At 40.8% G+C, this 24,321-nt stretch overlaps 1 protein-coding gene across 1 annotated transcript in view; it reads left to right on the top strand.

Moving 5' to 3' along the window:
* Positions 1–24,321, top strand: part of MYH15 (myosin heavy chain 15) — a 47,598-nt gene that overhangs the window by 12,194 nt on the left and 11,083 nt on the right. The window contains exons 11-33 of the mRNA XM_062596757.1: positions 259–362; positions 793–931; positions 1,558–1,676; positions 2,887–3,036; positions 3,791–3,961; positions 4,708–4,887; positions 5,989–6,121; positions 8,033–8,100; positions 9,779–9,866; positions 10,066–10,183; positions 10,440–10,563; positions 11,250–11,386; positions 11,771–12,026; positions 12,486–12,728; positions 13,327–13,503; positions 14,040–14,185; positions 14,752–14,842; positions 15,871–16,260; positions 17,701–17,827; positions 18,913–19,031; positions 19,500–19,696; positions 20,684–21,033; positions 22,137–22,261. Coding sequence (XP_062452741.1) covers positions 259–362; positions 793–931; positions 1,558–1,676; positions 2,887–3,036; positions 3,791–3,961; positions 4,708–4,887; positions 5,989–6,121; positions 8,033–8,100; positions 9,779–9,866; positions 10,066–10,183; positions 10,440–10,563; positions 11,250–11,386; positions 11,771–12,026; positions 12,486–12,728; positions 13,327–13,503; positions 14,040–14,185; positions 14,752–14,842; positions 15,871–16,260; positions 17,701–17,827; positions 18,913–19,031; positions 19,500–19,696; positions 20,684–21,033; positions 22,137–22,261 — 3,752 coding nt within the window. The remainder of the gene's footprint in view (positions 1–258; positions 363–792; positions 932–1,557; positions 1,677–2,886; positions 3,037–3,790; positions 3,962–4,707; positions 4,888–5,988; positions 6,122–8,032; positions 8,101–9,778; positions 9,867–10,065; positions 10,184–10,439; positions 10,564–11,249; positions 11,387–11,770; positions 12,027–12,485; positions 12,729–13,326; positions 13,504–14,039; positions 14,186–14,751; positions 14,843–15,870; positions 16,261–17,700; positions 17,828–18,912; positions 19,032–19,499; positions 19,697–20,683; positions 21,034–22,136; positions 22,262–24,321) is intronic.

The following is a 24,321-nucleotide window of genomic DNA, read 5'->3' as shown; positions in this document are numbered from 1 at the left end:
CACTAAATCATGCTAAAACCCTTTTTTCTCCTCTGTATTTGGATGGGCTGTTTACTCCCAGAGCCTGGCAAGGCAGACAGGCAGGGCTATACAGGAAATAATGACCTTGGCATATTGCAAGACATCCTTAGTAGATGTGTATACAGTATCCACATATCCTTCTTATTCACTCTATATCTTGGGTTAACCTTTTCAATCTCCATTTTATTGGGATATCCTAAATGGATGGCAGTTTTGACCCTGGCACTTGTTTTACAGATATGCTACTGGTATCTACCAACCCATATGACTACCACTTTTGCTCACAAGGAGTAGTTACAGTGGACAATTTGGATGATGGAGAAGAATTGATGGCAACAGATGTAAGCAAAATTTCAAATTAGTACAGGCTTAATAGGTACACGTGGAGAGGAAAAGTACTGACAGAAGCCTAATTTCTGTCACTGACATTTTTGGACTAAATGGAAGTAGAAGTAGGTCTCAATTGCTTTCATAATATGAAGCATGAGGATTGATAAACTATTATGCTTTTGAATGTGGTCTTGCTCCATGTAATGTCCATGGGCACAATGTTATTATCACTTTGATGTACAAAATCCTGCGTAGTGGAAACTCTCCCAGTTCTCCCCAGCCACTGCTGGGCACCCAAGCTGTTCAAGTGGCTACTTTGTCAGATAATGCCCCTTGGGAAGTTAGTAATATCTGCCATGCAAAGGTAGATTGTGGTGCTTCAAGACGTCATTGTTATTGAGGAGGCAAATGACAAAATATCCTGGTGTTTCCTTTTCACAGCAAGCCATGGACATCTTGGGATTTGTGCCAGATGAGAAGTATGGTGCCTACAAGCTCACAGGTGCAATAATGCACTTTGGGAACATGAAATTCAAACAAAGACCCAGAGAAGAACAAGCAGAGGCTGATGGCACTGAAAGTAAGAAAAACACCTAACGTTGCTCCTTACCTTTAAAAACCTGGCAGGTATTTAGAGTAACATCTTATTGAGGAAGAAACAGGTCCTTGCTGCCTCGATCTTGCATGAGGTACTCCTTCCTCAGCCAAGAGTGATGTATTTCATTTGTAGTAAGGCTTATGCAGTGGCAGGTGAACTAATTTAGTAGAAGGTGAATAGACACAGTCAGAGCAACCTAACGAATATTCACAGGCCCTATGTTTTTGCGACTGTATGAGCAAAATGTCAAAAGTTGTTGCCTTCACTCTCTTGTGTTTCCGGTCTTGCTTCTTTGCTTGAAGGAGGAGGAACTCCCTCAAGCACCTGAAATAGTTTTTTTTAATTTTTTGAACTGTTCATGATCAGTGTAAAGATCTGTTGTTTTCCCTAAACCTGAAGAGTTTCTCAGGTATAATTCTTGTACCAATTAGAGTCTAAGCTGAGCTTCTCTACTGCATGGTGGAGCACACACACACCTACCACAAATCATTGGAAGAGCAAAGTTATGCAGTTTTTCTTAGGAAGTGGAGGTGCTTAACATTTTTTTGGCTGCACATGTTTTCAAGTAGTAATTCCAAGCCAGCTGAAATCTTGTTTCTCTTGCTCAGGTGCTGACAAAGCTGCCTACCTAATGGGAATCAACTCCTCTGATTTGGTTAAGGGTTTATTGCACCCTAGAGTAAAAGTTGGAAATGAGTATGTGACCAAAGGTCAAAGTGTTGAACAGGTAAGAAGAAACTTTCAGAGCATTTGGGCGCCTGTCCTGCAAGTGCTCTTTGAGGGTTCAACTCTTATGTCCCAAAAAGAGAGACAGCTGCTAGAAATATTAACATGTGTCTGTGTTACACGAACAGTTGGATCCTCTTGTACTCATTCTCTTGTTATATCCTCAAGCTTGGGGAATAGAGAATGACGGAAGGAGAAACTGATAGATAGTAAAGAGACTAACAAAGGAAAGCAAGGCCAGTACCGCCTTTGGTAGCATTATTTCTGCAATGTGTTAGTAGCAGCTATTCAAGGAAGCTAGATGAAGCAAAGCCTCATGAGAACTGCTATCTAATTCTAGATCTGAACAGATAGCTAGGAGAGCTGAGCCGTAGTTTGTTTATTCACTCATTCATCGTTCATGTAATTTTAAGCTCTGTGTGACCTCAGTTGCCTAAAGGCAATATCCACCTAGAGGTACCTCTTAATTTATAAAACAGAAGGCCCTAGATTAGCACTGCTGCTTTTCTGAAATTTCTTAGCAGTGTCATAGATGAGGCTTCAGTGTTTTGGTGATGATAAAAATTGCTGCCTGAAGACAGATTGCGATACAAGCTCAGTAACCAGCAAAATGCTGGAGGCAGCTATATCCTGTTGATATAGTTGAGTATTTGGCAGGCTGAATGGCATCAGCACCATTTGGTTATGTTTTATGCTTATTGTTTTGATTGCTCTTTCAACCTCCTGCTTATGCATTCAAGACACAAGTCCAAAGTCACATAGTTTCCTTCAAAAAATGAAAGCAAACTGCGATGACTAACTTGAGCACAGAGCTCCTCTATTCTTACAGTGGTTTTGGACTTTCTACACATCATGGCTGGCATCAGGCACACAAGCTTTATGGTATCTAACTTCCACGGCAATGTAAGGGATTAAACTATTTGCAACTTGCTGCCCAACTGTTTTCCATAAGGCCCTTTATTAATACTTTATGTACGTACGTGCATATATGTGACTGCCACATATATACATAACTGTAATTCAAAGAAAAATGAGCTCAGATAATGGGAGAAGCTGTGTGTTGTATTAAATATGCACTTCTGATTATATGAACCATTATGAGATTTCACTTAAACCGCAAACAGGGATTGAAAAAGGCTGCCGTACTGAAAACCTTGTGTTTCATAATGAATCCTGTTCTACCTACTGGTGTTTTGAAACATGTATTTTAGGTTTTGTATGCTGTCGGTGCCTTATCCAAGGCAGTGTATGATCGAATGTTCAAATGGCTGGTGATCCGTATCAACAAGACCTTGGACACTAAGCTGCCAAGACAGTTCTTCATTGGAGTCCTGGACATTGCCGGGTTTGAAATCTTTGATGTGAGTATTAATGCATGAGGATTTGGGGGAAGGTTGTGAAAGACACTAAGCAATAGCTCTTGGGTGGGGGCTTCTTTTTCCAACCGCACAGAAGGTAAACAACCTAGAAAGCTGAAAAGCAAATAGTCTGTGTAATTTTGCAAGATTTTGCAGTGAACAGATGTAACTAACAGCATTTAGCACAACTGGACATGCTGACAGCTCCTGGGGAGGGACAAGGCTGGCAACCTTCAGCAAAGGGATCATCTCGCTTGCTTTGGGCTGCGTTTCAGGAGAATGCATTACGCCCACTCTCTCTCTCTTTTATAGGGTGTAATATTTCTCCCACTTTGTATCATCACTGTCAGCAGGTATATGTGAGAAAAGCGCTTCAGAACTTGTGTTTCTCAGAACCCCTTCATGAAGGCTGGCGCTTCATGCTGTTACTGCTGCACGCTGCTCTCCGGCGGAGCAGAGCGCTTGGCTCTGCTTTGCAGGACTGGTGTGGCACGCTGCTGAAGGCGGCATGGTGCCCAGCGGGGGACCTGAGTCAATCTGGGCATCCTGGTACTCCATGGGGGGACTGCGTGCGAGGCAGCTGGCTGCCTACAACTGACCTCCCTCCTCCTTTGCCTCCAGTATTATGCTCAGTAGTTTCTCAGTCGGTTACTGTTTCAGAGGTTTAAGATGTAAAGGATTTTGTCTTTGCTTTTCCACCAAACTCTTGCCATAGTTAACTGTGTGCCGACGCTTCTCTTTTTGTCCTTTTCTGCAGTTCAACAGCTTTGAGCAACTTTGCATCAATTACACTAATGAAAAACTGCAACAGTTTTTCAATCATCACATGTTTGTCCTGGAGCAAGACGAGTATAAAAAGGAAGGCATTGAATGGGTCTTCATTGATTTTGGCATGGACTTACAGGCCTGTATTGATCTAATTGAGAAGGTATATACAGGAGTGCTAAGACGTATTTACTGAATTGTTTTTATTTTTGATGTTCCCTTAGAAATGTTCTCAAATCCTAGTGAGAAGAGCAGACGTAATGTATAAACAGCATAAACAAGTTTTTCACCTTCCAACATGCAAACCAGATTTAAAGGAAAATCAGTATTTGTGGCTACTTGCCTTTACTTCAATGAGTTTGCCATACAGAACCAATAGTAACCGTCTGTTGTTTGTCTATATAGCTGCATAATCTTGCTTTTTCTTTCTCCTCTTTTCTTATTCCCCCATTTCTTCCACTTACCTTATTCCACATATGCTTAATGTCAAATTTTCTTGTCAGCTTTTCAGGGAAAATGCTGTATTTCAGCAATGTGCCTTTACCTCCCTCCAAGAGGCCCCAATTCTTAAGTTGCATTAGATTCTGATGTGCGAAGTCCATCAGGCTCTTCCTAAACTTAAACTATTGCCTCCCTCCAACCTCTTCCCCAGAATGGGCTATGTCTTTCCTTTTCCCTTTCTTATGAGTATAATGGGATCCTGCAGGCCTGCAAGATTTCTTCTTATATTGGTGAGGAATCTTTTGATTAGTCTGTTAGTGTGGTAGCCCTACCTCTGCCTATTCACTGTGACATTTCTGTGGTGTTTAGGCTACCTGCTTTTAATATCTGTGCAAGTCTTTAAGATTCCTCTGGTGGTTTAGCAGGTAGCCTAAACATTTTCTTATAAAAATCCTTTTAAATTAACAGCCACTGGGAATCCTGTCTATCCTTGAAGAGGAATGTATGTTCCCAAAAGCTACAGATATGACGTTCAAAGCCAAACTCTACGACAATCATCTTGGCAAGTCACCTAACTTCCAGAAACCCAGGCCTGACAAGAAAAGGAAATACGAAGCTCATTTTGAGCTTCTTCATTATGCTGGTGCAGTAAGTTCCTCTGTCTGGGGGAAGGTTTATATTAGAGGTGTTCCAGGTGGGGTTTAGCCCTTAGTGCAAAAGGGAGGGGAAACGGTGGGAAGGATGAGAAATGGGAAGAAGGGACAGTTAGAAGTAAGAGTAGACTTCTACTTTCTCTGCATAGGTTTGCAATGTATTAAGATGCTACCATACTTCAAGATATATGATCCTTGGACACACAGATAAAAGGAAACAAACTGAGGAGGGCTAAGAACGGTTTTGCTGAATGGTTTTCCAATAATCAGAGTTAGATGAGTGTTTAAACAACAGCAGCATCTTGCTTTCTGTCTTGTTTCCCTGTAAAAATGTATTGAGTCTTCTTGGAGGGGACAGATTTCTCACCCCTTTTTTGCTCATGTTAGGATCAGTCTCAAAGCTGAGTTTTCAGACCACATAAGCAGAAAAAATTTGAGGAGAATGCAATAAAAACCAGAGTTTTTATGATGCCTCAAGAGAGTAGAGCTAGAGCCTATCTGATGCAATTTATGTTGCTTTCAAAATACAATCAAATGTTAAGCTAATTTTGTATTCATTAAGAGAAGTAATGTCCATTTTGCTCTTTATGTGTAGATGTTAATGTACTTGGAAAAGAAAATGAATATTTATATCCCCATGTGGTCCTGAGAGTGGAATGTATTTGCCTACTAAACAGAGCTGTGACAAAGCCCAGGAATTAATGCTGAAGTGTCTATCAGAAAATCTTAATTATTCCAGTGTTCTGTGCTGTTGCAAAGTGAAATTATTGCTTGTGTGCTTTATAATTTAGCAGTTACAAGTAGGGTTCCTGGGTCACTTATCAAATGTGGGATCTTTACAGCTGGCCCCATGGAGTCTATGAGAAAATGTAGGGACTGGAAAGCTTGGAAGGAGTGTGCAGGATTCAGATGGTAAATATTAGGAAGAGAAATCTGGGAATTAGGAAGCAGAGAATAGTATGGGAAGTGATGAAAAAACAAATGCCAGTTACCACTGTGAAGCAGCGCATTGCAACATGTCATTTGCTTTAAGCCAGATCTGAAGGAGAACATTTGCAACCTCTGATTTATGTTTTTAATACGTTGCTTACTGTAGGTGCCCTATAACATCATTGGGTGGCTTGAGAAGAACAAAGATCCGCTTAATGAAACTGTAGTAGGTATCTTCCAGAAATCATCCAACAAACTGCTGGCAAGCCTGTTTGAAAGTTACGTTAGTGCTGACAGTGGTAAGCAGAACTGGCTCCCGTGGTTTGTTTTTCATTTCTGGGAGGCATGCTGTCTTGGAGGAGTGTGGAGGGATGTGCTCTGGGTTGGGAGGGAGGAAAGTATGGGAAAATACAGAGGAGAGCAGGGTGGAAAGGGGGAAGCGCACCGTCACATGTGCCTGGCAGCAAATTTAAGAAACAAAACAAGGCTCTAAACTGCAGCTGGTGCAATGCTAAATGAGGCATTGGCTAGTTATTTAGATGTGTGCAGCATCTGTGTAAGTTTACCATGCTATCTTAAGGAGGCTGTTAACTCAGCTAGTTTTTATGTGTAAAACTTCTGAGGAATTTTGGAAAGGATTTGTGTGTTGTGAAGGCTGCAGTGAGGATTTGAGCATACAAATGTTCAGGTATGCAGACAAGTTGATGCACAAAAAGTTCCATACATAAAAGCACAAGAACAAGAATAGTTCTTGTTTCACACGCTGTAGCCCTCCTTGCTAGCCATCCTCAATTCAATAAGAAATACAAAATTTGAGAGACACTTTTGGAATATTTTACAGGGAGACTGTAAGATAACTGAGCACTATTCCAGCTTGGCAAAAGCAGCAGAAGGTTGCAAAAATACACATTCTTTTTCTGTTACTGTTGGTTTTTCCTTTGACAAGACTGATGTACATCTGAGGACATATTCAAGCTGTCTGCATTATATACAGCTGTTTTATTTGTGGCAAAACAAGTAGCAAGCATCCATAAAATTGATGTTAAGTAAATAAGACTGGCTTTCATTACAAAGATGTAGCTCTTATGTCCTGAAGTTGCAATCACTTACAGCCTATTTATTAGTAACCTCATTTCTATAGATGTTGCCATGAATCATAAGATACTTTCTCAGAAGTAAGCAGGCTGCAGACTTCATAATGTGAATAAGAAATGGAGCTGAATATAAATAACAGAAATCCTGCCACTAGCAAATTCTTGCAAGTTACTAGGTGTGTGTGTGCCTGTGGATATTCCTGCTTGTCAGAATACTACCTGGCTTTTCTTTGGAGTCAGGAGGAAAGAACAGCCTGTCCAGATTAGCCTCTTCCAGGCTTGGCAATGTCACTTCCAAAGGAGGAGAAGTTTTTGATAATTGCATCAAACACACTGCACTCTTCACTTCTCTTCCTATGTTGACTGCTGTTGACAGGTGACAGAATGCCAGACCTCCTGGGAATGATCTAATGGTCCAGTATTTAGAAAGTTACAGCAGGTCTTTTAGGGTAGCGTTTGGCTCGTGTATGGTGAAACTTCGTAAAGGTCGTGTCAAAAATTAGCATCCTCTTTGAAGATTAGAATGAGTTTGACTGAAGCTTTAAGCAAAATTCAGGGGGTATAAAGCTACAAGATCTAAAGTTACAAGAGAAATACCCTTGCTTTCTCTCTACTCTGGACAAATGTTACTTACACAACTCCAGTATCTCCAGAACAGATATGTGGGAGCTATGATTTCAGTTGCACGGTACAAAGTCTCTCTTGCTTTTCTTTGGCTTTTTCTACATAGTCTCACCTATCAGTTTTTTAATGAACAACAAACTACTCTGTTTCTTAAAAGCTATTTTTGCCTTATTCATATTTATGGACTTTCTGCATAACAAGTGATGCTGCCTGGATCTGAAATGAAAATGTAATCCTTAAAGCTTACAGTAGTCTTCGACAAAAACCATTATTATCAAACCATTATTATCAAGAAGGGCAAATTTGTGATATATAACGCAAGTTCAGAATTTTTTATATATTTGAGCAATCAGTCATGCAAGTCATTTGCTGTGCTTTTTTTCCAAATAAAGTTGTGCTTTTAGAAAGATTTGTCTGTCTTCTTGCACCCCTCATTAAGATTAAGAAAATGTGAATTTTTTATTTCTTACTTTTTTTTTTTTTTTTTTTTAGCTGACCAGGGTGGAGAAAAGAAACGCAAGAAAGGTGCTTCTTTTCAAACAGTATCCTCGCTACACAAGGTTTGTTTCTGCCACCCCACCTCGTAGTCTAAATTAAGACAATACACTGAAGAAAATGTTAAGGTCTGTCCAAACTGAAATTGAAATCCCATACCAGAATTTCATTGGCCTGAGACACTGGCCTTGACTAAATGAGTACATTGTCACTAAAACTGCACATGTGATGGGCTGTTCAGTTTTCTCTTCTTTGAGTATTCAGTAGATTATGGGATTTTTATTATATTTGAGACAGTATCACAAATTTTGCAAATGGCTTTTATAAGTGTTTCCAAGTTATTTGCTAGCCCCTGTTTGCTTTGTAACTGGATCCTAAGATTGGCGTAACCATGGAAAACAAAAGTCGTAGAATGCAGTGGAGTATAACCCTTCCTTTTTGCCCTTGAGTAATTCCCTCCTCCTAGAACTGGAATACACTCCTGGCAGAAGCTCTCACTAGGGCATATCTGGGGAAAACTGTGGCTATATTTACCATTACTGAAATTTCATATGGGTAACATTAAGGAAGTTGTAATGTAGTTAAAGCTCAGGTGAGGAAAGAGATATTTGTCTCCCCCTAGTTATGTTATTTTGTTTTATTTGGAGTTACTCCTCATGAAGTGAAATCACTGGAAATTGAGACCTTTATCTTGCCTGTATAGATACAGCTGAAGAAGTGCGAAGATAGCTAAGAAAATATTTCTAGACACTTGTTTAATAATCCATAAATAGAAGCCCATTTTCCAGGACACAAGATGCTGCTAATTACCCAGCTCCTACTGTTTCCTTTATGATCTTTGGTAGCATATGAGAAATTTTCAATTTGAACAGTCTCCTGATGACATAATATTCCACCTCTAATCTTCTCTATTTTCCACTTACTAAACAAAAGACGTTTCACAGAGTTTGGTGATCTCTGGTAGGCACTGACTGTTTGATTTCTTCTAAGCTAGCTTGCTGCCTGCCTGGAAGGTATCTGATTAAGATCAATAAAAGAAAAATGTTGGGATGGGAGGAAAAAAGCCTAGCTCTTGTGACGAACAGGTGGGAAAGCTGAATTACCTTCACTGGAGGAGGAAGTCGCAAGGCAAAAATACAGTTCAAATCAGAGTTTCATTAGCTGAAAGGAATTCAATACTCATAGCAGATAGCATGAAGCCACAGTTTAGACAAGATGGGGCACAATCCTAATTCAGGTAGTACAGTGGGAAGAAGGAGTCCTAATGCTCACTATAGAATTTTATGATTAAACAAGATTTGATGTCAGCAACTCGTGTTAATGAGGTTAGTCATCACCATATCAATACATTATCACGCATCACTACATGTATAGTACGTCCTTTAGTTAGTGTAAGAGACTTTTAGTTAGAGTAAGAGAAAAGTATATAAGAATAGCTTTACAGAAATGGTCTTCAGGATGACATTGAATCTTACTTGCTGGTCATCTTGTTTCGGATGTACTGAGGTTGTGAGTAAAACACTTGTGTCTTTAGGACTTCGCTAAAACTGATGCAGATTCCTAAAATAGAGTTGATTGATATGTGGTTTATTTGAATACATTTCTCTGTAATGATTTTGCTAAGCTTATCATTTTGTTTAGAGAGATGACCTTAAACTTAACTGCCCACAAACCAAAGAAATTAATAACTGGAATTCCACTGAACCATTAAAGCTAATTGTGTTTTTAATATGTGTTTTCTAGGAAAATTTAAATAAGCTGATGACTAACCTAAGATCTACAGCTCCTCACTTTGTACGATGCATTATTCCCAATGAATCAAAAACTCCAGGTACGGAAAACACAGCAATCTTAAAATGTCATTTCAATATTAACCTCTAAGTCACCAATGCTGTCTGTGTCATTCACCTTATCCAACAGGGTTGCCTTTTTAGGAGATGACACTTCGCATTTTCTAATTCCCTCAGCAAGATGAAGATTAAGCCCTATAGAAGGGCCCCATTTAGTTCAGCTTTGTTTTTTCCCTGTAGGTGAAATGGATGCTTTCCTTGTCTTGCATCAGCTCCGCTGTAATGGTGTTCTGGAAGGCATCCGCATTTGCCGTAAGGGTTTCCCAAACAGAGTGCTTTACGCTGACTTCAAACAGAGGTAATGCCAGGTTGTGTTGTCTCCTGTCCCGCCCTATCAGTCAAATTAACTAAGCACAGCTTCTCATTTTAATTTGAGGTATTTTATTCCATTCCAGTTCATTTTCCATACAGATTATCTGAACGTGGAAGGCAGAACTCTGCTCTTGCTTGTGTCTGTGCAAATATGATGTAGGAAATTACTCTAGGTGATGTTTTAGTTTTTAAAAAAGCAGAATCTAGACCAATTTTATTAATTGTTAATCTGTTATTAACAGGTACCGCATTCTGAATCCAGGTGCAATCCCAGAAGATAAGTTTGTGGATAGCAGAAAAGCTGCTGAAAAATTGCTGTTATCTTTAGATATTGACCATAACCAGTATCGTTTTGGACACACCAAGGTAACCAGAAAAGTCCATCAATGACTATGTGAAGAGAAAGGAGATGGATGAAATGTGCAGAATAGGATATTATGCAATTTCTAGTGGTGGTAATAGACAGCTAATAATATAAGGAGCCAACAATATAGCAGCAAATGGATGCTAATTTTTAAGCTGTGCTAGATGAATTGTATTTTTCAAGCTTAAGCTCCCACAAAGCTTCTATTACAGCAGTGCTACAGGCAAGCACAGAGGCAGCTGATGCTCCGTGTCCCCCAGTAAAACAACAGCTTATGTAGGACAGATAGGCCCAAACGTACGTGGACCACAAGATCAACTTCAGCTTTTGAAATGAGGCCATGTGCAGTTATGACATGATCTTATTCACAGAGATCTGAGAGTTGGGAGCTGGGGTTCAGTTGACCTGCCTTGAACCCTGCCACAGCTGAAAGATTTTGTGTAATGTGGCAAGAGGATAGTCTGGCCTGTTCAAAACTGAGAAGATGAGACCCAATTTTAAAACAGTTGGAGAACTGTACAATGCAGTCCCTGACGCAAGTAGTACTTGGCCATCTGTTTTCTGCTTTACAAATGTGCCAGTAAAAATACTGCTCTTCTGGGCATTTGTAATAAAGTCTGTGTAACTGCTGATGTACTGTCAAATAAAATAACTCTTTATGATTGAATAATATCTGTGCACCTATTAGGTGTTCTTCAAGGCTGGTCTCTTGGGTCATCTAGAAGAAATGAGGGATGAGAGACTTGCAAAGATCCTAACAATGATCCAAGCAAGAGCACGTGGCAGACTGATGCGAATTGAGTTTCAGAAGATAGTGGAGCGCAGGTATGATGGTACCCCCTTAAGTCTTAGTGGGTAATGGTCATTATTTAATTATATATTGAATAGAGCCATTATTACAGCACTTAAGACTCTCACTAATCCTGAATTAAAGGTTTAACATGGACACAGAATAAAAATAATAGCAACTGTATATTAGTTGCTCACCACTCTCATAAAAATCAGATTTGGAAATTCTTCCTATCCCTAAAAATCAAGCGATATGGAGTAGCTTCCTTGCATATTTTATAACGTATTACAAGTTCCTAATATTACTGTGAACAGAGCAGTAAAGGTGGTTGAGGATGAGAGGAAAAAAAAAACAACACTCACTTTCTCGATTCAGGCTAAGCTTTAGGGGATACTTTGTTTATTTTCTTCTTAAACCAGGGATGCCCTTCTTGTAATTCAGTGGAACATCCGTGCTTTTATGGCTGTAAAGAATTGGCCCTGGATGAAGCTTTTCTTTAAGATCAAACCTCTTCTGAAGTCTGCGGAAACTGAAAAGGAGATGGCCAATATGAAGGAAGAGTTCTTGAAACTGAAGGAGGCTCTGGAAAAATCTGAAGCCAGGAGAAAGGAACTTGAAGAAAAGCAAGTCTCTTTGGTTCAGGAGAAGAATGATTTGCTTCTCCAGCTCCAAGCTGTGAGTAGGCAAAGCTACTTTTGTTTGCATAATCGTTCAATGTTCTTTCTAATTCAGAGGCTTACAAACCTGGGAATTAGTGCAAACTCAATGCAAATAAGCTGTAGGTCTAGTCAGAGTATTGCCAAAAATTTACAGCAAATGAAAATTCTCTTGCCCTAGGAAATAACCAGAGGGGCTAATGACACAAATCTTACAAGGGCTTTGTCCTGGTCACTGTCCAGGGTAATTAAATGCAGAAATATTCTTACAGGGGCATCTGTGACTTGACATGCTCACCACTCATCCTGCTCCATTGATTATTAATTGCTCTTGCCTTTTGAAATCAAGAGTAGGAGTTGTTCCTTATGCTGCTATGAAATGTTGGATCAGGCTCTGTGACCACTTACAGGATAGGCGACAAGTGAGTAAGAAAAAGGTCAGGCAGTCACGGCTGTCCTCTTGCTTGTGCCACACTAGGAGCAAGACACTCTGGCAGATGCAGAGGAACGATGTGATTTGTTGATTAAATCTAAGATTCAGCTGGAGGCCAAAGTCAAAGAACTGACAGAGCGGGTTGAGGACGAGGAAGAGATGAATTCTGAGCTGACCTCTAAGAAGAGAAAATTGGAAGATGAGTGCTCTGAACTCAAGAAAGATATTGATGATCTTGAAATAACACTTGCAAAAGTAGAGAAAGAGAAGCACGCTACTGAAAATAAGGTACTTTTAGAACTTCACCATGTGTTTTCAAAAGAGATTGCGGATGGATTACCCCAATGACAAGAGCTAGCAGTCTTCTAATTGCTTCATTCAGCCCATGCTGCAGGGCCAGCGTATATACAGAGTCCTTTGACTTTATGAAGGAAAAAGTTTCAAGCTTGAGCTTGAGTTTCTCTTTTTTAGAAGTGAGTTGTGCTGCAATTCAGCTAAGCAATCAAGTCTAGCTTTGGCTTTTCTAAGTAAGAAAATTTGTGTTAAAATCATGTGTACTTTCTACTCTGTGTGATATCTGTAAATGTAAAGCTTAACTCCTACTTCTCCCAGAGAGCATCAGAGGCTAGAGTCCACGACAATTAAAGTGACATTGAAAAGAATTTAGTGCAATTTAAAGAAAAACATCCACAAGAATTGGCACTTGCTAGCTCCCTTGATGGCAGTTTCACTCAAAATGCAAAAAAATGAGGGAAGAAAAAAAATCCCCTTTCTTTCAATCCTTTTCCTACATACACTTCCATATAGACAGTCCTTTAAACTTCATGATAACCTGTCACTCCAAAGTCTTACAAATACATCTGTCATTGCTTCCTCTCTCACACAGGTCAAAAATCTGACAGAAGAAATGGCAACTCTTGATGAGAACATCAGCAAACTTACTAAGGAGAAGAAGTCCTTGCAGGAAGCTCACCAGCAAGTTCTGGATGACCTACAAGCAGAGGAGGATAAGGTCAACACACTGAGCAAAACTAAAGTGAAACTGGAACAACAGGTGGATGATGTAAGCTGGCTCTGCCTTAATTTTTCTCCAAGCTTGTTTGTACACCATTTATAGTTTCCATGAGTCTGAAATGTCACAAAGCTTTGAAATGTATTTCTATCCATTTGTAAATGGTCAAGCATGTATAAATGCATTTCACGTAACACTGCCTGGAAAAAAAAAGTATAATTACAGCAATTATGTAAAAACAGTTAAGCCTTTGAAAGGAGTGCAGTAGTGAGGGAAAATCCACTACTCAGTTGCATTTTCACTGTAACTGGCGTGTAGTCAAATACAGCTCTGCTACCAAGAGAACTGTAATACTTGCACAACCATAAAGTGTGGAGTAGCCCATGTGTTGTGTTTCTTTAGCCCATATATTCTTTGTACAGCCCTTTGGCTGCAAGAAAACAAAAAATGTTAAATTGGTCTCTTGTACTTACACGCTTCTGCTACAGCACTAGCAAGAGCTCAGCACAAAGCTTGTCCTAGTATGTTTCTGGCAATTGTAAATCATCTGGGCTCAATATATTTAAGAAATTACTTCATTCCTAAAGCTTGAGGGCTCACTTGAACAAGAGAAGAAAGTGAGGATGGATCTGGAAAGGGCAAAACGTAAACTGGAAGGGGATTTGAAGCTGACCCAGGAGAGTGTCATGGACTTGGAGAATGATAAGCTGCAGATGGAAGAGAAGCTAAAGAAGTAAGAGACTCTTTCAGTTGTACAAAATATAGCAGCACTGTTACCGCTGTCATTTCAGGTGTGTCATTTGCTCTGATGTGGCTAAAAGGAAATTCCATCTTAAAGGAAAGTGTGTGTAGTCAAGGAGGGAGGGAAAGTTATATTTATTAACATTAAAATTAACATTAAAAATATGCATTTATGTTTTTCGTTGCTTAGAGGAGAAAGCTGAAGTCCCTAAAATCATCCTAGCAAGCTATGACTATGTGGTTGAAAGACCTCACTCTTATAAGTATTTTAAAAGTATTTTTTCCACTGATTCTGAAAATAATTCATTCTTTATGTCTTGCACAAGTAATGTTAAAGTAATCACACAAATACATCCAGGATCTTACCTTAGCATGGTTCAGAGGAAATGTGTTTTTATACATATTACAGTACAAGAGGTTTGCTCTTTCAATTTCACCGTAGATTTCGCCTCCTCCTAACAGGAGTTTCATTGAACAACTCTTTAAAAATTGCATTAACCTAACTTTGTTTGAGCTCCAGGGCAAACTGTCAAAGTGGATTTTTCTTTTCTTTGGCAGGAAAGAATTTGAAATAAGCCAGATGAATTCCAAGATAGAAGATGAACAAGCTATAGTGATGCAGCTCCAAAAGAAGATCAAGGAGCTTCAGGTCAGCCTGCCTCTCCCATATTTTTGCACTGAAGAGGGAGTCTCCCTCTGCGCCTCACTGAAGTGCTTTGCACAGATTTTCACAGGTAGCTGCAATTCAGTTAGCTTTGAGACCCAAAGCAGTACAACTAGGTAGCTGCCCAGACTGGTTCCTGTTTCCCTTGGGATGCTCGTGCTATAGCACGTGGTTTCTTCCCACCTATGACTGCAGAATGCTAGTGGTTTCAAGAGAGGCAGGAAGGCTTCGGCATCTTGTTTTGAAGCAAATAACGTTGTTCTAAACCAACAGAGCTGAGGGCAAGGGGAATAGAGGGGAGGTGTTTAGCAGTGATCAGTATGGATTTGAAATATAGGGGATGGACTCGAATGCACACGACATTTTCAACTGAAATGAAAAGGCCAAAGATAACCAGAACAGTCCAAACAAAATGTTTGACATAAAACATCAGCTCTTATTTTTTTTTCTTTTTTTTTGTGGTTTCTATGTTAAAATTGACCTACAATTAAAGTGGAAATAAAGAACATCCTAATAATTTGAATGTGGAGCATTGGTTGGTCAAAATAACTTTTTTCAAAGAAAAAGACTACCCCCAGTGCAATATATCCATTGTTTGTGCCGTTCTACATAATGCTGTATTTGAAATCCTCAGCTTAAAATTCCTAGAGCGAGGTTACGCCTTTCACATAACTATTAAAATGGGAACAAGGAGAACTCTTACAGTGGCCTTCAATGACAATTGCTACTCCTCCCTCTTCCTACAAGTAATTTCTTTTATGTTCTTGACCTAAATATCTTGAACTACAACTTGTAGGAGAAAATATCTGCTGAGAAAGATGTGACTCATCAGTCTTATTCCAACTCAGAATCTGATTTACTGGCATAATTAGGCAAGTTCTTTAACTGCTATGCCTCAGTCTCTGCTCGTAAGGTGTGGGCTGGCAGTGGATTCACTATTTGTTAGGTGCTTCAAGGTCTTGAGGTAGGAATATTTTGGGAGTAACACGAAGGTGCTTGTGTCTCTTTGGTAGGCTCGTATAGAAGAACTAGAAGAGGAGCTGGAAGCAGAAAGAACTGCTCGAGCCAAGGTGGAAAAACAGAGATCAGATTTGGCCCGAGAGCTGGAGGAATTAAGTGAGCGACTTGAAGAGGCTGGGGGAGCCACTGCTGCGCAGCTGGAGATGAACAAGAAACGTGAGGCAGAGTTCCTGAAGCTGCGGCGGGACCTTGAAGAGGCCACACTTCACTATGAAGCTACAGCTGCCACCCTGAGAAAGAAGCATGCAGATAGCGTGGCTGAGATGGGAGAGCAACTGGACAACCTGCAACGAGTCAAGCAGAAACTGGAGAAGGAGAAGAGTGAGCTGAAGATGGAAGTGGATGATCTGGCATCCAACATGGAGCAGATGGTCAAGGGAAAAGTAAGGGCCCTAAGGCTTCCCTATTCTGCAAAGATTGCACATAGTCAAGCTGGTCTGAAGGTTTCCCAGGACACCTGCTAGGGCTGAAGTGTTTCAGAAGGCAGTGCCTCAAAATCTGCGGGGCTTGTCTGTACAGTGTCACCCCTTCACAGAATGTGGTATAACCCTCATCACCTGGAGATGAGATGGCAACTGAGATGGTTGGTCTAAAATATCCCCAGACCCAGGCATCTTCATATTACATCTGCATATTTCAAAGCATATAACTATATAACTTAAACTGTGCTCTGCCAGCCTAGTGATGAGAGAGGCATGCTGTGCAAAGCTGAACATCTCCCATCTCCAACAAGATCCTCTTAATGCTACCCGTAGTTTCACAGTTTGGAGTCACATTAGCAAGGAGGGCAAGTAAAAGCTTGCAGGACCATTGTGTGTGTTTTTATTTCCTGTGGATGAATTGTGGATTTTGTTTCCTGTCTAGATAGTCTTGGTAGCTTTCAGAGCACGCCAAAAAATCCTTCCAGTAAAAGGAAGGAAAACAGATTTCATCATTCTGAGCTTTAGAAAGCTGTCATCAAACTTAATTTATGATAAATGGCAATTAAACCAGACTCAGCAAAGCAATTTTCATTGGAGGCAATTTCCCCATCTAGGAATGAAGAGGAAGGTTTATGCCTGAATTTCATGAGCGTATGATTGCTTTTGACGTTCTTGTGGAGTCTTTTCACTCTGATACTTCAGTTCAGAACCTAGTTACAGGAAAACAAATGGGGCAGGGTGGTGTAATGGGGAGACCCCTGGCCTAGGACGCTGTTCACAGGGCTTCTATTCTCTACTTTACTGCTGTCCTCCTAGGTGACAGCAGGCAGGTTTTCCTCTCTTCACTGCAGTGTCCCATCTTCAAAACAGTGACAAGATTTTGATCTGCTTTATGAAATGCTGTTAGAGGTACTGATAAGAAAACACACTAAGAATGGGAGGTGTCGGCATCCCCCTGCAGCCTCTACCTTTCATGAAGTTGATCTTGAAAGACATTTAGCACCGTGTGCACACGCGGTGGGAGGAGGAGAATAATTTCTTCTCAATTGCTTTTAAATCTGATCTATATCCCAAATTCTTTACTCAAATTCTACTCACTCAGAGTTTCTGGAAGGTGCTTTTCACTGTTGTCTTGCTTCAGTGGCAAATGGAAGAGTAGCACAAATTCTTTAACCAGGATGTCAACAGAACATGATATTAGTGTTCTTGCTCTAAAGCTTAAGAAGAGGAGGTCACAGCATGTCTTACCCTCTACCTCATAATACCTTATTTGATGGTGATGAAAATGGTGTTTGTGTCTTTGTTATCTGTCATTTCCCTGAAAGGCAAACAAAAGATGACCTTTCCTCTAGGTTTTGGAAAGGTACAGCTTGGTATGTGTTTTCTTCTGATTCCTATTAGGCAAATGCAGAGAAACTTTGTCGGACTTATGAAGATCATTTGAACGAGACAAAAACTAAACTGGAAGAAATGACTCGCCTTGTGAACGATCTCACTACCCAAAAAACAAAACTTCAGAGTGAGAATGGTATGTGAATGTTTAGCCCCAATAAGTTACTGGAAAAAAGTATATACTTTTTGATATCAATGTCAGTACGATTTATTACATGATGGCATCTGCTTTGAAAGTAGCTTGGTTAGGATTGCTGAATGGACCTGTAGCTATATGTGTTTTAACTTGTCAGTCTTAAATATTCTTGTAACTTTGGATGGGGGGGAGCTTTGCCTTGGACTGGCTTAAAAAAGCAACCTATAACCATACTTACCAGCATGCTGTACTACCATTTCATGAGCTGAAATAGATGTGCTGGCCAAGCACCCAGTTTCAGGAATGATACAACATGTCTATTTAGCAATGCTCGAGGGAAGGCTAGAGTTAGTATAGCGCTGTTGTCTGTGTGAACACAATCTTTCCAAGTGTCACCTTTTGAATTGCACCCTAGAAGGCATTCACATCAGTCCAAAAATACTCCATATGCTCCAAGTGCTTGCTACTTTTTTAACCAGAGTATAATTATTTAATTTCTGAATCCTCATCAGATTTCACTGCTCTGCTAGACTAACTTCATGTATATTTTCGAAGATGCATATTTGTCATTTCCTGCCTGATTTAGTCCTATCTGCTCCTATGAGGCTGTGGTTTCCATCCTGCAGTGATACCATTCTTTTAAATAGCTTTTCTTATGTATCCCTCTGTTCTGTACAATGGCAACTGTTAGGTTCTCAGGTTGCTTTGGAAGCATTTGAAAAGTTATCTGTATAAAAGCACTATAAAATAGCAAAGAAAAGTACGAACAAAAACTGATGCCTGCTTTTATGTGTGGTTGCAACTGTCTCGGCTGATCTGTGAGCTGAACTAAAATTAATGAGCTGAGGTAAGGTCAGTACAAATAAAAGAAAAAACTAAGGAAAACTATCCTAGTGGAGTGTGTGATGGTTACAAGTTTGGAGGAAAGCTCACAAGGTCAGCCACAATTACTATTGGTTCCTTTGCTCAGCAGAATTGGGTAACTGGAACTTTGCTTTTTGTTCTGCAGGAGTGTGCCACTTTCTTACCTTTTTTTGTTTGTTTGATTTGGTTTGTTTGTTTGTTTTTGTTAAATCCCTTGGTAGGTGAAGTTGTAAGACAGCTGGAAGAGAAGGAGTCACTGATAAGTCAGCTGTCCCGGGGGAAAACATCGTTCACACAACAGATTGAAGAACTTAGGAGACAGCTAGATGAGGAAACCAAGGTAATGCTTTCACTCTGTCCCATTGGCTGAGATGGAATGGGAAAAGCTGTTCACATTCATTTGTAGCCTAGATAAAAGCTGAAATGAGATATGGGAGTGAGAATGCTTCCTGGTAATTATACTGATTATAAACTCCTGTCTTGGACTGAGACAAGTCACAAAAGGAGAAGAATTCTGGAGAATGATCAAAGTCCGTAAGTGCTAAATAAAATGTACTCAGTGGTATGCTCAAAATTCCAGATCTTGCATCTTAAAAGTTTTGATGCTTCTTCAAAGATGTTAGAGTAACTTCAGTCTTGATAGGTTGCTGAGCACATCACCAGGAGAGGTTTTCTTAGATTTCAAAGACTTCTTGCCCTCACTTGGTCAGGAATGTCACAGCCAGAGGCAAAAAGAAACAGACTTTGGTCTCTATTTGAATTCCTAGGGGCTATTTATTCAGATTTTGCTGTGACTTTTCTATCGCAGTCCAAGAATGCCCTGGCTCACGCCCTGCAAGCAGCCAGACATGACTGCGATCTCTTGCGGGAGCAGTATGAGGAGGAGCAAGAAGCCAAGGCAGAGCTGCAGCGGGCCCTTTCCAAGGGAAACGCCGAAGTGGCACAGTGGAGAACGAAGTACGAGACCGATGCCATTCAGAGAACTGAGGAGCTGGAAGATGCCAAGTAAGTGGGCTATATAGGCTTCATCCTGTCCCTGGCTGGGGCACTGAGCTCCCTGTAACTTGTTTTGGCAATAAGGAAATAGGGTGATCCGGTTGGAAAGGGCCCTCTGGCTCATTCACATCCTTTATTAATGTCCTTTTTCTGTTCCTTTCATTGCTTCAATGGGTCAACATTTCTGCTGAGTCTTTGTCCATGCAGTAATGGATCTGGATACTGAGATTTAGTTAACCACCAGCAAGATTAAGCTTTTGCCCTACTTGATTATCTCACACACTCACTTGCTTTGCTCCTGGCCCAGCAGCACATTCTCTAGGTCTTAACTTCCCTCCGTAGTAGGGAGGTCTCTACTGAATTCGGAAAGTAGGTCAGAAACTCATTTTAGTTCATGCTGTGCAGCTGCTCACAGTTACTGCTCTTGGGTGTTGCCAGCCAAAGTCTCTGAGTATCCTGCAGCCTTTGTCTCCATGCATCTTTCTGATCTGCAGGATCCTTCTCCACTTCTAGAATAATTCTTCCAGCTAATGTCTTCACCTTCTTTCTTGGACCCTTTTTTTTTCTCTCCAGGATCCCTTCTTCTTTGCAGAACCTCAACACTGCAATCTTCCCAATCTAAGTAGACTATGTACCAAAGCACAATGTGTGATCAGCCTCCTAATTAGTGATTCTGGCTCATGTCTCTTTATTAGCTGGAGGATTCAGGACATGCCACTTCTGTTCAGTCCAGGTGTTACCAAAATTTACAGCCAGATCATACTGGTTGCAACTACAGCAAATAGCAGGCTTCTGCTTGAGAGATTAGAAGTTCAAATTCAGATATTCACAGACCCCCCCACACATACTTATCTGCAGCTTATCAACTTGATTTTTTTTCTCTTCCATTCCCTCTTTGGAAAGTAAATTACTGAGATGATGCTTCGGTGTCAGTCTTGCTGGATAAAATGGTAGTGGTTGCTCTCAGTCACTGTATTGCTTCTTCTCACATGGTAGGAAGAAGCTTGCTGCTCGCCTGCAAGAATCTGAGGAAGCAATTGAGGCAGCGAATGCCAAGTGCTCTTCTCTGGAAAAGACAAAGCATAGGCTGCAGAATGAGCTGGAAGACATGATGATTGATCTAGAGAAGGCCAACTCAGCAGCTGCCTCCCTGGACAAGAAACAGCGTGGATTTGACAAGATCATCAATGACTGGAAGCAGAAGTATGAAGAGTCACAGGCTGAGCTGGAGGCCTCCCAGAAGGAGGCCCGTAGCCTCAGCACTGAGCTTTTCAAGTTGAAGAATGCTTACGAGGAGACACTGGACCATCTGGAGACACTGAAAAGGGAAAACAAGAACCTCCAAGGTAGGTTTCATTCAGGTTCGGTGGTCGGTATGAGAGTGCCACTCCAGCAGATAGCTGTAGGGATGCAGGTGCCCTGTAACAGCTGTGGGGAAAGACATGCCTCTTGTCCCTGAGACAAGATTTCAGATGTGTTTGGAGGCACTGCCTGATGTTGGCAACGCAGGTTTTAATCATAGAAAATGGTTCAGCCAAAGGACTGCAAGCTTCCCTTTGGTCACCTGCCAATAAAGCTTAGCCTTGCTTGGTGTAGAGTATCTCTACAGGAGTAAAGAAGTCACTGGAGGCTTTTCAGTCATGCCTAACGAGCAAGCCTGTACAGAACTTCACTGTACCAAGCACGGTGCATGTTGCTAACTATGGCTAGACTAATAGATCACTTAACAAATTGGAAATCACTGTTCAATAAAGAGTTTTAGATCATTCTCTTATACTCAATAGCTTGTGCTATGCAATCTGCTCTAATTAGTAGATTTTGAACAGTTTTTTGATCTGTGTCCATCCTTTGGGATTCATTGCTCTGGCTGTTACTATTTGATTAGAGCTGTACAATCTGACACTTGTTGCCTAGAGTTATATTTAAAACAGGAATTTTTAAGAGTATAGGAAGGCTTTTTAAGAAAAGTTTCAGTAGCTTTTCACTGGCAGTACCACCCACACTTTTTACACCAATGAAGAGTGATTCACATCATCAAAAGCGCCTTTCTAACCATAACCAGCACCTTTTTCATCGATCCCATCCATGGGAGGGCATGGAAAAGTAAGCCCATCACTGTCACCCACAGAGGGTGCCGGTCTCAGGTGAGGAACAAGACAGGTGACAAAGGCGCAATGCAGGAAGCTTAGATAGCTCCTAAAGCAGAGCAGTGTACTTGGCCTGCAAACCACAGACAAAAGCTAAACTGCTGCAACCTTTTCAAAAAAAAACAATTACAGGAAAGTCTGCACTTTCAGTTTGGTTGGGTAAACAAAGCTGCCGTTGTTGAAAGAAAGGAGTGCTTGTGTATAGAGAAACCCTCATGGTAGTAATTTGAGGCATGAGTCTGTGAGTCATAGTATGTTTTGGACTCTTGGATCACTAAATCTGTCCATCCTTTCTGTTTCAGAGGAGATTTCTGATCTGACCAATCAGATTAGTGAAGGAAACAAGAACCTCCATGAAATAGAAAAAGTCAAGAAACAAGTTGAACAGGAAAAGTCAGAAGTTCAGCTGGCTCTAGAAGAAGCAGAGGTAAGGAAAGAAAGTTCAAAGGAAAGGCCATCTATGTCATCATTTTCCTTCCTTTCTTATCCTCTGCACAACAGAGCAGATGTTCTGACTGTTAGCAAGTGGAATGTCTCTGTTCCCTGCTCCTCCAGGCTTCCTTGCCAAAGTCTTCAAGAATCACTGGTGACTACTGTAGCTTTCAGTTCTACAACCAGCAAAGGGGAGGCCCTTTCAAAGGGAGTGTCCTGGGGATTTTTGTTCTTTTCTTTTTTTTTTTCTTTCAGAAAGCTCAGAAATCCTCTGCCCACCACCTGAAAATCCAGCCCTTCTTACTCACTTGAGCTTGGAGTAATGCCAGGGTTTGAGGAAACTGGAATTGCTCAGATTGGTCTTACAGTATTTTATCAGATATTTCTGATACCTAGTTTCCATCAGCAAATTCCCCACTTTTGATCTTTGAGAACAAAAACCCAAACTTCCTGAAAAAGTTAAATAAGTTCTCAATATTGCATTGTATACTATGGCCAGCTTAAAATAAAAAGAGCTAGCAGTCTCCGAAACTAAATGAAAATAGGCCATTTAGCAAATTTTTGACTCATGAGGGAGTTTGGCAAAAACACTTAACATGACTGCATTCATTTTTATAGCAACAGTACGTGTATATTCCGGAGGGATGCTTCACTGTATTTTCCAGAAAAAAATCAGTAATACAGAACTTCAGACAGGCCAGCTGAAAATCCTGGTTATTCATTTAAAGGGTTAGGTTGTCAGTTTTTTGAAAGTTTGGTGCATTGCAGAGCAGAGTGGCGTAGGTGTTGCTGGCTAGAAGCAAGGCAGCATATAGCAAGGGATTTTTAGCAAAGATTGCATTTCATTAGGATTTACTCTGTTTGCTAAAATGAAACATCGTCCAGTGACTGGGATCTGTTAATACTTTAAATACTGTGCAACTTCTTTTGTCTGTTACAGGACGCTTTATACGTTGCAGGGATTTCACGACCAAACAAACAGGTGTCAGGATCAGAGCAGAGGGAAAAGCATGTGTGTTTTCCACGGCTCTGAGATGCGGAGAGTGAATATATGCTCCATCAATAAGTTTCTCTCATTAGGAAGAATACATCAGTTCTTGAGGGCTGTAACAGGCACACTTTACTTTCCTGAACTGTGTGGAATGCCTTCCTAAAGCTCAGGGAAATTGGAAACTAATGAAAGTAAAGTGATGATGTATTTGAATGCAGATTTTTCACCCTTCCCTGTGAGTTTGGGTTTCTGGAGTACCACACGGTACTTCTGTGTGCTGTTCTCCTTAATACGTTGGGGATCCTTGGTGCGAAGTGTTTGTGGAAATGACCTATAGCTGGTGGTGCATGATAGCCAGAGATTAGCAATGGTTTTGTATAGTTTCATCTTCAGTTACTCCATTCTGTTTCCAACGTCTCTTGAGGGAAATGCAGCTGAGCCTATGAGATTTTACCCTTCAGAGAGCACTTCTAAAATATATGGTGTTCAGTTCTGCTTTCCTTCCCTCTTCAATGGGAGCGGTGAGCCAGAACGCCACTGAGCTTGGTTAGTGTAAGCCCTGGAAGTCTGAGGCCCCGGTATTTAACTAAAGGCTCTTGTCACGTCACTCAGTTCTTGATCCCAGTATACGAGGAAAAATATAAGACCAAAGACATTTGAACCAGTCTCTCCAGTTCCATGGAGGTTCCTTCATTTTAACGGGAAAGTGGGGAGAGAATAGTTTTGTGTTTTGTTGTTGCCGAGCTGATTTCTGTCATTACTTTCCTTAAAGCCACACTGCCTAAGGAGACTGGGTACGCAAGAGATGTTCAGCACTCTGTGATTTCCAGATATCTTTAGGTGCCAGTGGATGTGTGGAGCTCCTCAGCCCTCCCTGCAGTAACCTTGTGCATATCCTGTAGAGCCCACGGATTTCCAGAGGGTGCCTGTGCAGGGGGTGCACAGAGCAGGGGTGTCTCTTGATAACAAAACCGTGCCGGTAAGGCCTAAGGTATTCTTGTGTGAGCTGAGGACTGTTTGACAACGTGTACTCTGAGGAGCTTGCTGCTCGGTTTCCCAGCTGC

The sequence above is a fragment of the Rhea pennata genome, chromosome 1, assembly GCF_028389875.1.
Source record: "Rhea pennata isolate bPtePen1 chromosome 1, bPtePen1.pri, whole genome shotgun sequence".
NCBI lineage: Eukaryota > Metazoa > Chordata > Aves > Rheiformes > Rheidae > Rhea > Rhea pennata.
The sequence above is the reverse complement of the archived record's forward strand: the minus strand, read 5'-3'. Positions and strand labels throughout refer to the sequence as shown.